Source organism: Rhineura floridana, chromosome 7, assembly GCF_030035675.1.
Source record: "Rhineura floridana isolate rRhiFlo1 chromosome 7, rRhiFlo1.hap2, whole genome shotgun sequence".
Lineage (NCBI taxonomy): Eukaryota > Metazoa > Chordata > Lepidosauria > Squamata > Rhineuridae > Rhineura > Rhineura floridana.
In genome coordinates this window covers 3,782,565-3,797,061 of record NC_084486.1, presented here as the reverse complement: position 1 = coordinate 3,797,061, position 14,497 = coordinate 3,782,565, and the positions used below count along the sequence as shown (strand labels likewise).

Sequence of the window (14,497 nt, the reverse complement as noted above, 5' to 3'; positions counted from 1 at the left end):
AAGGCCTGCTGAAAAAGCCAAGTCTTTAAGGCTTTCCGAAATACATTTAGGGAAGAGGCATGCCGGAGATCTTGTGGGAGGGAGTTCCAAAGAGTGGGGGCCGCCACTGAGAATGCCCTCTCTCTTGTACCCGCCAATCTGGCTGTTTTTGTTGGCGGGATTGAGAGAAGGCCCTGTGTAGCCGATCTTGTCGGGCGGCATAATTGGTGGCGTTGAAGGCGCTCCGTGAGATAAACTGGGCCGAAACCGTATAGGGATTTAAAGGTCAATACCAACACCTTGAATTGGGCTCGGAAAACAACTGGAAGCCAGTGTAGGTCGAACAACACTGGTGTGATGTGATCTCGGCAGTGACTATTCGTAAGTAGTCGAGCCGCCGCATTTTGTATCAGTTGTAATTTCCGGACCGTTTTCAAGGGTAACCCCACGTAGAGCGCATTACAGTAGTCCAAACGAGAGCTGATTTAACACTGAAGCCCTTGTAGTATACGTATTAGTAGCTGAGCAACTGGTTATTGTGTATGAGTGTCAGGATTCTGCTAAAAGTGCCATGGACAGATGGTGCAAATAAGTTCTGTATATTGCTATATCCAAAAAACAAATCCAGCTCCTTAAGGTTTTAAGGGGTGCAGTGGAATACGAAGACTTGATAAATCATTCCAGACTTATATCACCTAAATATAAGTGTCAGCCTGACACTGTTTTAAGTTTTTTATCTTTTATTTTTATCTTTTAAGTTGTTATTCACTCCCCCATATTATATACATGTTTGTTTGTTTGTATGTGTATGCATAATGCATTTTATATATTTTAATTGAATTTTATGCATTTTACTGTAATGTTTGTGTTTTTATTGTGTATTTTATTATATATGTGTGCAGTTTTATTGTAGCAGCCCTGAGTCCCCTATTGTAGGGTAGAAGGGCGGGATAGAAATAATTTAAATAAATAAATAAATAAATAAATAAATAAATAAATAAATAAATAAATAAATAAATGATGACTTAATTTGGCAGAACTTTTGAGTTTTATATCATTCTTATAGTAGAACCCGGGAATGGATTCTAGTTCCTATCTTTCTTATTCTCATATTTTGTATCCTCCAAGGAGATCTTACTTATTTAATACTTCTTTTTCTTAACCCACCATCTTATACTGTGTTGTAACGAGAGAACATGTATATGTTGCTTGTTGCAGTTTATAATTATATTTATGTTCTGCATATCAGTCTGATGTATAAGTGTGAACATTGAAATAAAAAATGAAACAGCAGAGATAAATCCATAACATCAAGCATAAGAAGGTCTTAAAACTTAATTCCAAAACCTCAAAAAACTTTAAAGGGCCCTAAACAGCCTGATTAATTTTTTAATTAAGAAGTCTCACCTGGTGCCAAAAATATATATAAAGTAGTTGTTAGGTGAGCCTTGCTGGGAATGACATTCCACAAGTGGGGTGTTATTGCTGAGGAGGCCTCTACCTATTTTCACTTGGTGGTGGTACTTTGACAAGGACCTCCAATAATGACCTAAAGATCCTGGCTTCTGATCTAAACTTACAGTTTCAAACCTAAATTTATGAATATCCATTGTAGCGAGTGGTTTCAGTCCAAAGTGTCTTGTAATATAAATAATTTGTTCACCGAATGAGTGCCATCATATGCCTTTATATGCAGGTGAAATGTCAGGAAATATGCAGTTTGCTCAGTTTCCAGTTACCTTCATAGATACTATGACTTGAAAAAAGCAGCTCATGACAACATAAGGGTGGAGAATCTTTTTTCTCTTGTGCATGTAAAAGATGATATCAGGTGGGTAGCTAGCTCCACCTAGCAGCTGAAGGCGAAAGAGCACTGTTGAATTTTTGCAGGCACTTCCTGGTCTGGTCCTGTTCTTGCCTCAGTTCTCTTTTGCCTTCACCAAGCTCGGTTGGGTCCCCTCTGCTCCTTGGTTTTAGGCCTGTATTCTTTGTTGTGGTTGTTGGTGTTGATCTTTCCTATATTGGTGTTTTTCCTTGTTGACTTTGTATTATTCCTAGTTTTCTTTCCCCGTTTTTTTTTTAAAAAAAGGCGGTAACGACAGCGGCAGCCACCTTCTTTTGGGCCGCCTCCCCACGAATGGCATCGTTGCTTAGATTGCGCTGTGGCCTTACAGGCGTTTTGCCTGCAGCCTGCCTCTTCCCACACGTCCATCAAAGAGACGCGTGACGGGCAGCTGCCAATGGTTGCATTGGCCCTCAGATTTTCCCTCCCTGCCACCAAACTAGCGCAGAGGTGGGCAGACGCCAAGCTTAGAGATGGCTTTAGACCTTCCCCGGCAGGGCAGTGGCTCATTTCGCTCAACGTGGGGGTGTTTTCCGCCCCCATGTCTTCTACGAACTACCTCTGAGGCCCTTTTGCCCCCGTAAGCCCCACAGCATGTTGCACCCATGGGGAAAGCAACCCACAAATCAGAAAACCCCTCTAAGAGTATGAAACAGCTTCCCCACCACCACCAGCAACAGATACAGTGTTGGAGCCTTTATCGCTCCAGGGCCCAGTTTCTTCATATCGTATGGTGGCACGGTCAGGGGCAGCGATGTCCCGCCCCTCTTCCACAAGGCGGCTGAGGCACAGGCTCTGGTGGGCAGGGTGGCTCTGGAGGGCAGGGTGCCTGTTTCCAGCAAAACTCTGGACCAGACAGGCACGGCCCTTATCAGCAGTCGGGATCAGCAGGAAATGCCTTCCACAGTGCCATCTGCAGAACACAGAGGGACCAAGAACCCCTATCTGATGAAGAAAGTAATCTACCTCATCCCTCCTTGGGTATCCATTTTTTCTACCAGTTCCTCCCCTGAACCCTTTACAGGTGTTTTGGAGGAACCAGTACTTCTTCAATAGACCCAAGAGGTGGGGGGGGGCAAAGGCTGCAATTTTCTGGTGCTCAAATTTAGCCCATTCAGTTACAGCTTTCAGCTCAATCGCTTCAGCAGTTAAAGGAACAACTCAGGGACTCTCTCTTAATGGATCTGGCTAGAGATCTATCTGCATCATTGGCCCATTTGCAGGTCCTACCACAGGAAGTTTTAGCTCCCTCGCCCACTCAGGCACCCCCTAGAAGACAGGAGATGCAGGGCCCCTCTGTAGGCTGCCCAGTTAATAATGCATGTCCACCAAGGAACATAGCATCTTTGGATCCTCATGCCACGGCCCAGGGCAGGCACCTTCAACCTCCAGAAGATGCTCCTCTTGACCTGGACACTGACTTGATGATCCTGGACGAAGAGGAATGGATGGAGTGGAGATTCTGAATCGGAAGAGATTGCAACCACTAGAATTTTCCAGAAGCCACACTTCCTTCCCCTCCTGTGTAAAGTGATGGAAGCCCTGACGCTAACTTCTACAGAGGATCCTCCTGCCCCTTTGACTTCTAGGGTTTCAGCGGTGTGTCCAGACCTGAAACCCAAGTCTAGAGTCCTGAAGCTCCCTTCCTTACTTCCTCGGGTTTGCAGTGGGTCAAGACCACTTTCAATACAGGGCTATGCCATTTGACCTGTCGTCTGCCCCCAGGGTATTCACGAAAACCGTGGTTGCCCTGGTGGCACACCTCAGGACACAAGGGGTTCATGTCTTCCCCTACCTGGACGACTTCCTAATTCGCTCCTCATCATTACACAAGGCCTGGGAGGACCTCCACGTCACTTTGGTGTGCTGAAGAACCACGGCTTCCTGATCAACGAACCCAATTCCGTCTCACTGCATAATTCATCTGGGAGCTGCTATAGACTCGCAGAAGGGAACCTTAAGGTTGTCCCAAGAAAGAGTAAACAAGATATGCAGGATGGTGTCAAAAGTTCTGTCATCCGATTCAGCAGATCTGATGCAACTGGTGGCACTCCTGGGGTTTATGGTGTCTACATTCCATCTACGCCTTGGGCGTGTTATCATTCTCAGGCACTTCAATGGGCACTTCTGCCATTCCAAAACAACATAGCTTCAAGGCACCACTGCAGAGTGGCACTGTCGCCACAGGTACAACAATCATTACTATGGTGGGTTCATGAACCCAACCTGTTGAGAGGAGTGCCATTTCACTCAAACCCCCTCGAACCCTGATCATGTCGGACACCAGCCTATTAGGCTGGGGGGCCATCTGCGATGGTCAGATGATAAAGGGCACATGGTCACCACAGGAATCCACTCTGCCAATCAATCTCCTGCAACTTCGAGCTGTCCGTCTGGCCCTCAGACACTTCACAGAGTTCAGATGGTTGGCAGTGCTGATAAGAACAGACGTGTCGGCCAAATCTTATTTGAACCGTCAAGGGGGCACACATTCCCACTACCTCCAGGAGGAAGCCTCTCTCCTCTTTCAGTGGGCAGAAAACAATGTGGACTCAATATCAGCAGAATATCTCAAGGGGGAGGACAATGACCAAGCAGACTGGCTCAGTCGAAAGAAACTGGATCAGGGAGAATGGATGCTTCACCCGAGTGCCTTTCAACAGATAGTGACACACTTCGGCAAGGTTTGAGTGGACCTGTTTGCCACCAGGCACAACAGACAGGTAAGGAGGTTCTTCTCCAGGTACGCAACAGCAGAAGCTGAGGGAATAGATGCCTTCACATCCCACTGGCCTCCAGGCAGACTATATGCCTTCCCTCCACTCCCGATTATCCCCAGGGTAATCCACAAGATCCGAACCAAGTGAGCATCAGTTCTAGTAGCTCCCTGGTGGCCAAGGAGACTGTGGTTCCTGGATCTCCTCGACCTGGCGGTGGAACCCCCATGGAAAATTCCCCTAAGGGAGGACCTGCTTTCTCAAGGGGAGTTTCTGCATCCAGATCCAGGGTGGTTGCCGCTTCATGTGTGGAATTTGAGTGGAAGCGACTCTTGAAGAAAGGGATCCCTCCCCAAGCACTGGAAACCATGACGGCTTCTAGACGTCCCTCCACAGTCAGAATATATAAGGGCACATGGAAGACCTTCTCAGCCTGGTCACAGAAGAAAGGAATTCTTCCACCGAAATCGGGAATCAACAATATACTTACTCTGTTTCCTGCAAGATGGCTTATCAATGGGTCTCAGACCAAACACCCTGAGGCGCCAGGCTTCGGCACTGTCATCGATACTCTCCAGATCCCAGGACAATCCACTCTGCTCTCATCCTTTTAGCAAACGTTTTCTTAGGGGGGCAACTTTATCGGCGGCACCTGTGGTTCTCCACTACTTGACCTGGGATCTGCACAAAGTGTTAACGGCCCTTCAAAAATCTCCGTTTGAACCTTTAAGTCAAATTCCTCTTTGTCTGCTGTCCTTTAATGTTTTGTTTCTTGTGGCCATTACTGCGGCCCCCAGACTGTCTGAGCTGAATGCCCTATCCATGCATAAGAGTTTGTGTGTGTGTTCATAAGGATAGAGTAGTCCTCCACACAATCCCTTTCTTTCATCCCAAGGTTCTGTCCACCTTCCACTGCCAACAGGAACTGGTACTGCCGTCCTTCTGTCCTAATCCGGTTCACCCCACAGAGAAGACGTGGCACTCACTCAATGTGAGGAGAGCCCTTAAAGTATATATTTCTAAGACAAAGTCATTTAGGAAAACAGATAATTTATTTGTGTCTTTTCACCCAGCATCTCTGGGAAACAAGGTTTCCACTTCCACATTAGCTAGATGGATCAAAGCATGCATTTCCTTGGCATATGCCTTGCTAAGACTGGCCCGGCTAGCCAGCATAGTGGCTGATTCCACAAGAGCAGCAGCCACATCAGCAGTGTTTTCCCGCAAAGCCCCTCTAATAGAGATCTGTAGGGCAGCTACATGGGCCACTCCTAATACATTCATTAAACATTACAGGATAGACACATACGCATCAGCTGAGGCAGCTTTTGGGAGGAGAGTGCTACAGCATGTCCTCTCAGATCACTAGAGGTTTCGCAGCCCAGTGATATTCCCACCCTACATGGCTCAGCTTTGGTATGTCCCACCTGATATCATCTTTTACACGCACAGGAGAAGAGACATTTGGTCTTACCGTAAAATCGGTCTTCTCTGTGCATGTCAGAAGATGATATCATAGCCGCTCCCTAGGAGGGCTGGGCTGCCATTGCAAGCACAAATAGACCTTTAGTGTACAGTGTATGAGTACTGTTGTCTTCTTCTATTAGTGTGTTCTTCCTATCCTTTTTCCTCGTTTATTGGCTTGTCATGCAGAACAGAGGCAAGAACAGGACCAGACCAGGAAGTGCCTGCAAAAATTCAACAGTGCTCTTTTGCCTTCAACTGCTAGGTGGAGCTAGCTACCCACCTGATATCATCTTTTACATGCACAGAGAAGACCGATTTCACAGTAAGACCAAATGTCTCTTCTGTTGAGGGGCTTCATTCTTTCAGAAGTTAATCTGTCAGGGACTCCATGCCAGCGATGGCCAGGGCTAAAATCAAAACTGGGTGGTCAACCCCTTTTCCCTCTTGCATTTCCTCTGCCACCTCCTCTTCCCTGCTCAGCTGGCTTCCTGGGGGAAAGACAGATAGCGCTTGCCACAGTTCTGTACTTACTTACAGAAGGCTTTTCCCTTCCTCTGCCCATTGCTCTTTGTCTCGTTCAAGGCTCTGTGCACCCACATGATATTAGGCCATCAGCCCACAAGTTGCCCATCCCTGATGTACAATGTATTACCATTGTTTTAGCTGCTGTTAAAAATATTTAATTTTTTTAATTTTGAATTTTGAACAGTCGGAGCTTGTGGACCTGGCTGAAAATATCCAGCAGAAACTGTCATATTTTAATGAACTGGAAAATATTAATACAGTAAGTAATTGTTTTGATAAACATACAAAAAGACCAACATTCTTTTTTCACTAATAATTTGTGTCTTTCTAGAAGCACTTTAAAAAAGTTTCATGCCCTGATTAATAATTAGCATTCTTAGGCTGAAATCCAGTAAAACGCTAAAGTAAGTGTATGTGGAACTCAGTGGAACTTCTTTCTAAGTAAACATGCATAAGAATGTGCTCTTAAAGTCGTCTTAAGCATCTATTTTTAATCTTCAAAAACAACAAAGGAAGAAATTTCACAGGATATTGGAAATATATTGCTTATTTGGACCCAACACTTCTCCAGTGAAGATTCTTTGGCAGGACATTATGAAAAATAAGATCATATACATCCATTTGAATAAATTCAGTTCGACATTTTTAAAAATTCTCAAGTTATCAAAGAACATAAATAATGATAACGCCTAGAATGGGACAAACGGAAAATTATTTAATGAAAATATAAATAAAAGTATATTGCTCCACCACAGTCATCATGCAAAATTAATTATAGTGGTTAAAGTGTTGACTAGGACCAGGGAAACCCAGGTTCAAATCTCCACTCAGAAATAGGAAGCTTAGGGGTTGTCCTTGGGCCAGTCACCATCTCTCAGACTAACCTATCTCACAAAGTGGTGGTTGTGAGAATAAAATCAGGATTATAGGATAAACATGCCGTTATATGCTATCAGACTAATGAAGATGCAGAGCTTGGAAAAGTTACTTTTTTGAACTACAACTCCCATCAGCCCCAGCCAGCATGTGCTGGCTGGGGCTGATGGGAGTTGTAGTCCAAAAAAGTAACTTTTCCGAGCTCTGCGAAGATGATATATAAATCATTATATGATGTGTGCCGCCCTGGGCTTCTTCTGAGAGGAAGGGCGGGATATAAATTTAATAAATAATGATCAGTCGGAGTTATTAGCGGATGATCAATATGTAATGGGGCTAGAAGAATGATCATTGAATGTGAGATTTGGAAAGAATCACCAGTGTTGATGTTCCTTGATGTAGTGACTATATTAAAAGACAATTTTTGTATGAAAGGTTAGAAAAATGCAATATAGGAAAATATTATAAATTGTTTTTTTATTTTTTTTAAGATATCAGTCAACAGAAATGTTACTGATTAATGGACTGAGATCAGAGTATTCAGCAAGTGTCCCATTAATGCAAGGATTTCCACTTGTGTAATGGGACTTCCCCTGTGTGCACTCTGTGCCTTCTCCAAATCTCCAGAGGGTTGGGGAAACCCCTAGAACAGATTTAGGGGGAGAGGAGAGAGGAAGAATGTTCAGTTGTGCATGCAGTAATCCTGGACTGTTGGAACGTAGTGCTGCATTGGATACAACCCTGTGACTTCAGTGAGGAATCTTCAGTGAGGAACTAGGCAGGGATATCATTTTTAGCACTGTTTGCTGTATTCATTGAACCTGTGGTATGTACCTGAAGATGCTGTTGGCATCTTTTGCTAACTTCAGCTCATTCTCAGCATTTGCCTTCCTGACACCATCCCTGCAATTCTGTGCTACCTGTCTGTACTCTTCCTTGGTCTGGCCTTCCTTCCACTTCCTGTATGTATACTTTTTTGTTTTCAGGTCATCTCTAAGTTTGCTGTGAAGTCACACTGGCTTCTTCTGCTGTCTTCCCCCTTTTTTCCTTCATGGAATTGTCTGCTGTTGTGCCTTTAGAATTTCTTTTTTCAGAAACTCCCATCCATCTTGAACTCCTTTTCTCATTAGGGTCACTTGCAACAGAACCTTACTTACCATTGTTCTGCGTTTATTAAATTCAACTTTCCTGAAGTCCAGGGGACGTGTATGACTAGTCTCAGCTTTTGCTTCCTTTAACATCAAGAACTCAAGTGTAGTATGTTCACTTTCCCCCAGAGTTCCCATAACTGCCACTTCATCCACGAAGTCATCTGTATTGGTTAGAATCAAGTCAAGGATAGCTTAATCCTCTAATTGCTTTTTCCACTTTCTGTAGGAGAAAGTTATCTCCAATACAAGTCAGGAATTTCTTGGAGGGGCTGTGTTTGGCAGAATTTGTCTCCCAACAGATATTGGGGTAATTGAAGTCCCCCATTATTACTACATCATGCCTCCTCGAAACATTGGCAATTTACTTTTGAAAAGTTTCATCCTCATCATCTCCTTGATTGAGTGCTCAGTAGTAGACTCCAACCACCATGTTCCTTTTATTCCTTGCCCCATTTATCCAGATACTCTTGGGGGGCTACCAAACTCATCCTCCTGTATTTCTATGCAGAGATATATATTTGTAACATATAATGCTGCTCCGCCTCCCTTTCTGTTCCTTCCGTTCTTTTTGAACAAGTTGTAGCCTTCAGTTGCTGTATTCCAGTCATGGTAGTCATCTCACCAAGTTTCAGTTATACCTACCAAGTCATATTTACTCTCCTGTATTAAGAGTTCAAGTTCACCCTGTTTATTTCCCATACAGACATCGAAGACCATGTGATTTACAGCCTGGCTTCCTTCCTATATTTTTAGGAAGACTATTACTGGGCCACATTAGAGTTGTTCCCTCAGTTACTCTTACTGTGCACAAGCCTTTGTTAGTCGTTACCACCAAGCTTATGTCTCCCTCCCCCTTAGGATTCAGTTTAAAGCTTTCCTGATGAAGTTCTTCATGCTGTTGGCAAATATATTCTTGCCAGTCCTTGTGAGGTACAACCCATCACTTTCCAGCAGTCCATCTTCCAGGAAGCGTAGCCCATGGACCCAGAATCCAAATTTCTGTCCTTGACACCCCCTTCATAGCTAGTCATTCACCTGGAGCATTTTTCTTTCTTTTTCCACTCCTCTTCTAAGTACCAGAAGGATGGATGAGAAAACTATCTGGGCCTCAAAGTTCTTTTCTTCCCAGAGCTTCAAAGTCTGATGTGATTTTTTCATAGCTCCACTTGGCAGTATCATTCATTCCCACATGGAATGGAAAGGGATATTTGTCAGTGTGCTTTATGAGTGATGGCAGCTCTTCTGTCACATCTCTGATCCGTCCTCCATAGAGACAGCATACTTGGCAAGTCCATGGATCTTCTCAGCATACTTGGGTTTCAGTCCCATGTAGTAGGGAGTCTCCCACTCCTACTCCTCCTCTTCTGTCCTTGTCATGGGGCATGGTTTCCTTGCCTCTGCTTGACTGAGCTTCAGCCTCTTGCTTGCTGTCATGTGGGGTCTTCTATAATTCTTCTTCTGCAGACTGTCCTCCAGTCTCATTCTCAAGAGCCTGGAAGTGATTTCGTAGTTCCACCAGTGAAGGGTGTCTTCCTGTTCTTCTCCTCCTGTCACCCTTTTCCGTGGAGATTCCTCCACTTCATTGTTGCTCTCCACAACAATCTCCTCTTCTGCTTCAACATGCTGCTGTTCTTCCACCTCATGTACTTCTCTTTGCTATTGTTGTTCCAGCATTCTATTTTAGAACTCTTCGTCTTCTCTTATACTCTTCAGTGTGGCCACCCACTGTTCCAGGCCACCCACTTTTTCTTCCATCAGCGCCACCAGCTTGTAGTTCTTGCTCGTGTACACCATGCTGTTCTCAGGCAAGAAAACAGACATTGCACACACCTTGCAACTCCCCACTACTTGAATGATCTTCCCATCCACAGTCTCTACTGCCCTTGCTTGCGTGCTTGCGTGCTTGTGTGCTTGCGTGCTTGCTTGCTTGCGCCCGTCTGTCCGTCTGTCCGTCCGTCCGTCCGTCCGTCCGTCCGTCCGTCCGTCCGTCCGTCCGTCCGTCCGTCCTTCCTTCCTTCCTTCCTTCCTTCCTTCCTTCCTTCCTTCCTTCCTTCCTTCCTTCCTTCCTTCCTTCCTTCCTTCCTTCCTTCCTTGGAATGACCTATGCTTTGTCCTGTCCTCCTTCCAGGCAAATAGGAGAGTCCCACTGGTATGTGGTACGCTGTACAAGAAAAAAAAATAGGGACCTCCCCCACAAAACTCCTCTGCTAAACTCCTGATAGCTCTCCCTGTTCACTCGATCTGTTTGCTTGCTCTCTGAGAGCTGGCTCACTTGTATATCCTATGAACCAGCTGACTCAGCTCGCTCTGCTCTGCTCAGTTAGGAGTCAGGAAACAGAATGAAAACTCCCAGCACACGCAGCTGTTCCTAGTTGCACTCAGCAGTTATCGGGGCACACCCCATCAACCAGCAGCTATCAGGCCATGCCCCCATCAGCCTGTTATGGAGCCCTTCAGAGCACACAGTCAGAGTACCCGGCTTCAGAGCCCTCTTTGTCTCTCTACATCTCCTCTGCCAAACTCCTTTTAGCTCTGTCTGTTTACTCTCTCTCTGAGAGCTGGCTTGCTTGTATATCCTCTTAATTGAAAAGAGATTAAAAGTATGACCAATGTTATCAGTTTCATGGTTGGAGAGGTTTTCAGTTTTTGAAATGAGTATATAATACTGAAACTTTTGTATATGATTGAGGTAATACTTACTCCTATGAAAGCGCTTAAAAACTGGAAGAAAATATTCAAACAATAAACATTGCAAATTGAGAGTTGCAAATTGAGAGTTTTTGGAAAATAATTGCTATAATACAACCTTCTGTGACAGATATTTGAGCAAAGTAATGTTAAAATCCCTTTAAGCCCCATAGGCTTATGAGAAAAAGTACATTCAGGAGACTTTTTCAAAGTAATATGGGCTGGATCTAGAGTAGACCTGGTTCGTACATAATGCTAAATCAAACCATGGTTTAGCATGAATGCAGAAGTGGGTGGTGTCTTGGTGAGATTGCAACTGCTTTGCTCTTCCTGTGGTACTGTTACTGCTGAGGTGCTGTGAGCTAATGAGTGATTGGCATAGTATGTCGTCAAAACCCGGGTTTATGACTTGCCTTACTCCAGATAAACCATTTTTTCCTTGGATTTATAGCTCCTTGCTGGAGGACAATACATTGATCCAAACCGTGTCTTAGGTCACAGAATTGCAGCAGCTAGACTGGAGTAGGGGCAACGCTGCCATGATCTTCTCTCAGGGATTTCTTATGCTCATATGTCCACACTAAGCCATGGTTTACTTAGCATATGCAAAGTGAGCCTTAGCCATGTTTACCGTAGACCCCGTGAAATCAATAGGACTTAGTCATGATTAATTTAATGTAAGTCCTTTTGATTTCAGTGGGTCTGCTCTCAGCATTTTTAAGTCTGACTCTATCCCTATATATCGGGTGTGGGGTACATGCGGTCATCCAGATGTTCAACACCTGAGATATGAGACAACCAGATAAAATACTTGTCCTGAATGTTAGGTCCTTGCTTGTTCTTTTACTTACTGGAAGACTTGTAAAGAATAGTATTGAATGGAGATTCCTTGTATTGTTTTTATTGCTACTTCTATAACATCTTTTCTCTCTCTCTTCAAGAAACTGAATTCTCCTACTTTGTCTGTAAACAGTGATGGTTTCATCCCTATGTTGGCTAAACTTGATGATTGTATTGCATATATTTCATCACATGTAAGTCATGCTCAGTTTTTTGTCCCTGTTTACAGTACATAATTCTGATTTTCATTCTGTGGGATGCCATCTGGTGAAAGCTAGAAGAGTGGGTGGCTGATTGCTGCTTAGTTGCAGAGAGTTAAATTCAATTGTCTGTCTTCCAACTAGAATTCTATTATGTTTCTACTTGCATGGCAATAGAAAATAGCTTGAAAATGTGAGGATAATATTCCATGACAGCTCAGTGGCCTAAGGGACCTTAGAAAAGTTTTACTGTGTCCATGAGGCAATGTTTTGCCATAAAAATAACTATGTACTTTAAAAAGAGAGTAGACAAAATGGTACGATTGAACAACTTTTCTTGGCATAGAATGTCGGCTTATTAATGCACAGAACTCTAGCCTTGATGGTAAATTTCCTAAAACCATCTGCATTTATTCTTCATTCCATTCCATATTTCAAGGCATCATACTTTATATCATTCCCCATTCATTCCATCTCTTCTATTTTGAGACATACTGTAAGGTCTGCTGATACAAGAGTGCTTACTTTTTACTGGGATTTTACTACAGATTCTTAAAACGCATGCATTTAATGCAGAGCAGAAAGAACCTTGGTGAGCTTTGCTGTGTAGATTCTACTTGTTCAGTTCAAAGATGAAGATGCAGTTTGTCCATTCCAATTCCTTAACTTTTTCATATCTTTAGTTTAAAACACTTTTTTCTTCTTTTTCAGCCAAACTTTAGGGATTATCCTGTATATTTTGCAAAATTCAAACAATGCCTTTCTAAAGCTATGCACCTCATGAAACTATACACTGTGAACACATTACAGAACCTCACAAACCAGTTAATTAAAAGGGTAAGTTGGAGGAATCAGTAATGAGTAAGTATATCTAAACTGTTACACTTGTTCTTAACCAAAGCTTCTTGTGAATATCTCCCAAATAATGTGTATTTTCTAATTGTGGCTCCCCACTGCACTGTTACATTATTGGGCAGTTAGTTTGGTTCTCAAAAGTACTCTGAACAAGGATACAGGGTGTTTGGAAATTTTAACAGTATCAGTGTGCACTTTCCTGATGTATGGGCTTTTGTGACTAACCTGGACAATCTATTTGTTCCTTGGCAATCCCATTAAGATGCAATTATGTGCCCTGAAAGAGTTTTGGATGACACAACAGGAAGTCAGCTGACCTATTGGCAGTGGGAGGAGGGGTAGGACTATACAAGATATGTAAAAAGGGGGATTTATGTAATTTGTTTTTGGCCAAAATAAAATTATAGTTCAAAATATCTGGAGTGCACCAGGTTGAGAGAGGCTGTTCAAGAAGGCTATTTATCTGGAGAGGACTGCATACCCACCTGTATTTTCCTTGGATGCCCGTTCAATTTCTTGACTTTCCTCTATATTTTATTTCCTAATCTAGTTGTATGCAAGTTTCTGCAGTCACTGTGTAATAGTTTATCTTTTATATATTCAGTTCCTGTCATGAACAACGTTTAGAGAAAGATGTTTATCTCTATTTTTTATTTCAGGACCCTTCTGTTGCACCAAATTCAGACAATGCCTTCACTTTATTTTATGTAAAGTTCAGAGCTGCTGCACCTAAAATCAGAGTAAGTAAGTTGTCCAGCTATGGTAGGTAGGAGAGGTGCTTTCAGCAGGGAGCTATGCCACCACGTATATGATGTCAAGTGTAGGACAGGAGATTGTGGCTTCGGCCTGCAGGCACAGGTTCCCCATCACTGCTCTAAGTTAACTGTGGCAGCTAATTAACACTCCAGCCTCAGCAGAGCTTGGAAAAGTTACTACAATTCCCATCAGCCCAATCCAGTGGCCATGCTGGCTGGGGCTGATGGGAGTTGTAGTTTAAAAAAGTAACTTTTCCAAGCTCTGAGCCTCAGTTTCTAGCCTATTTTCCTATAATGGTTGTCCCATTGCATCTTTGCTTTCACTCTTTCTTATAGCTCTCTTAGCTTGGCTAGGGATTGAGTTTCTCTGTGAGGGAAAGGTAGTTCCTCTTTTGGAATCAGAGTGATTTGTCACCTCAGATATTGGTCTCTTGGGGTTGAGCGCCTGGTGTGGTGATGCAGTGGTTCAGTCTCTGGTCCCCTCTGGAGAATAAACTCAGTATCAGTGTTCTTGAGCCAAGAGCCATTTGACTGATATTTATTTCAAGGAATTATTCAAGGAGACGTATAATTCAATATCTCAGCCCTATTATTTATCGAC

General features: G+C 43.5%; 1 protein-coding gene across 3 annotated transcripts in view; it reads left to right on the top strand.

Annotated features, from left to right (window-relative positions):
- Positions 1-14,497, top strand: part of COG3 (component of oligomeric golgi complex 3) — a 115,779-nt gene that overhangs the window by 32,304 nt on the left and 68,978 nt on the right. For all 3 annotated transcript variants that reach the window (XR_009763878.1, XR_009763877.1, XM_061634728.1), the window contains exons 5-8: positions 6,716-6,790; positions 12,188-12,280; positions 12,998-13,123; positions 13,801-13,881. Coding sequence is in view for 1 of the 3 variants with exons in the window: in XM_061634728.1 (XP_061490712.1) it covers positions 6,716-6,790; positions 12,188-12,280; positions 12,998-13,123; positions 13,801-13,881 (375 nt within the window). In the remaining 2 variants the exon portion in view is untranslated. The remainder of the gene's footprint in view (positions 1-6,715; positions 6,791-12,187; positions 12,281-12,997; positions 13,124-13,800; positions 13,882-14,497) is intronic.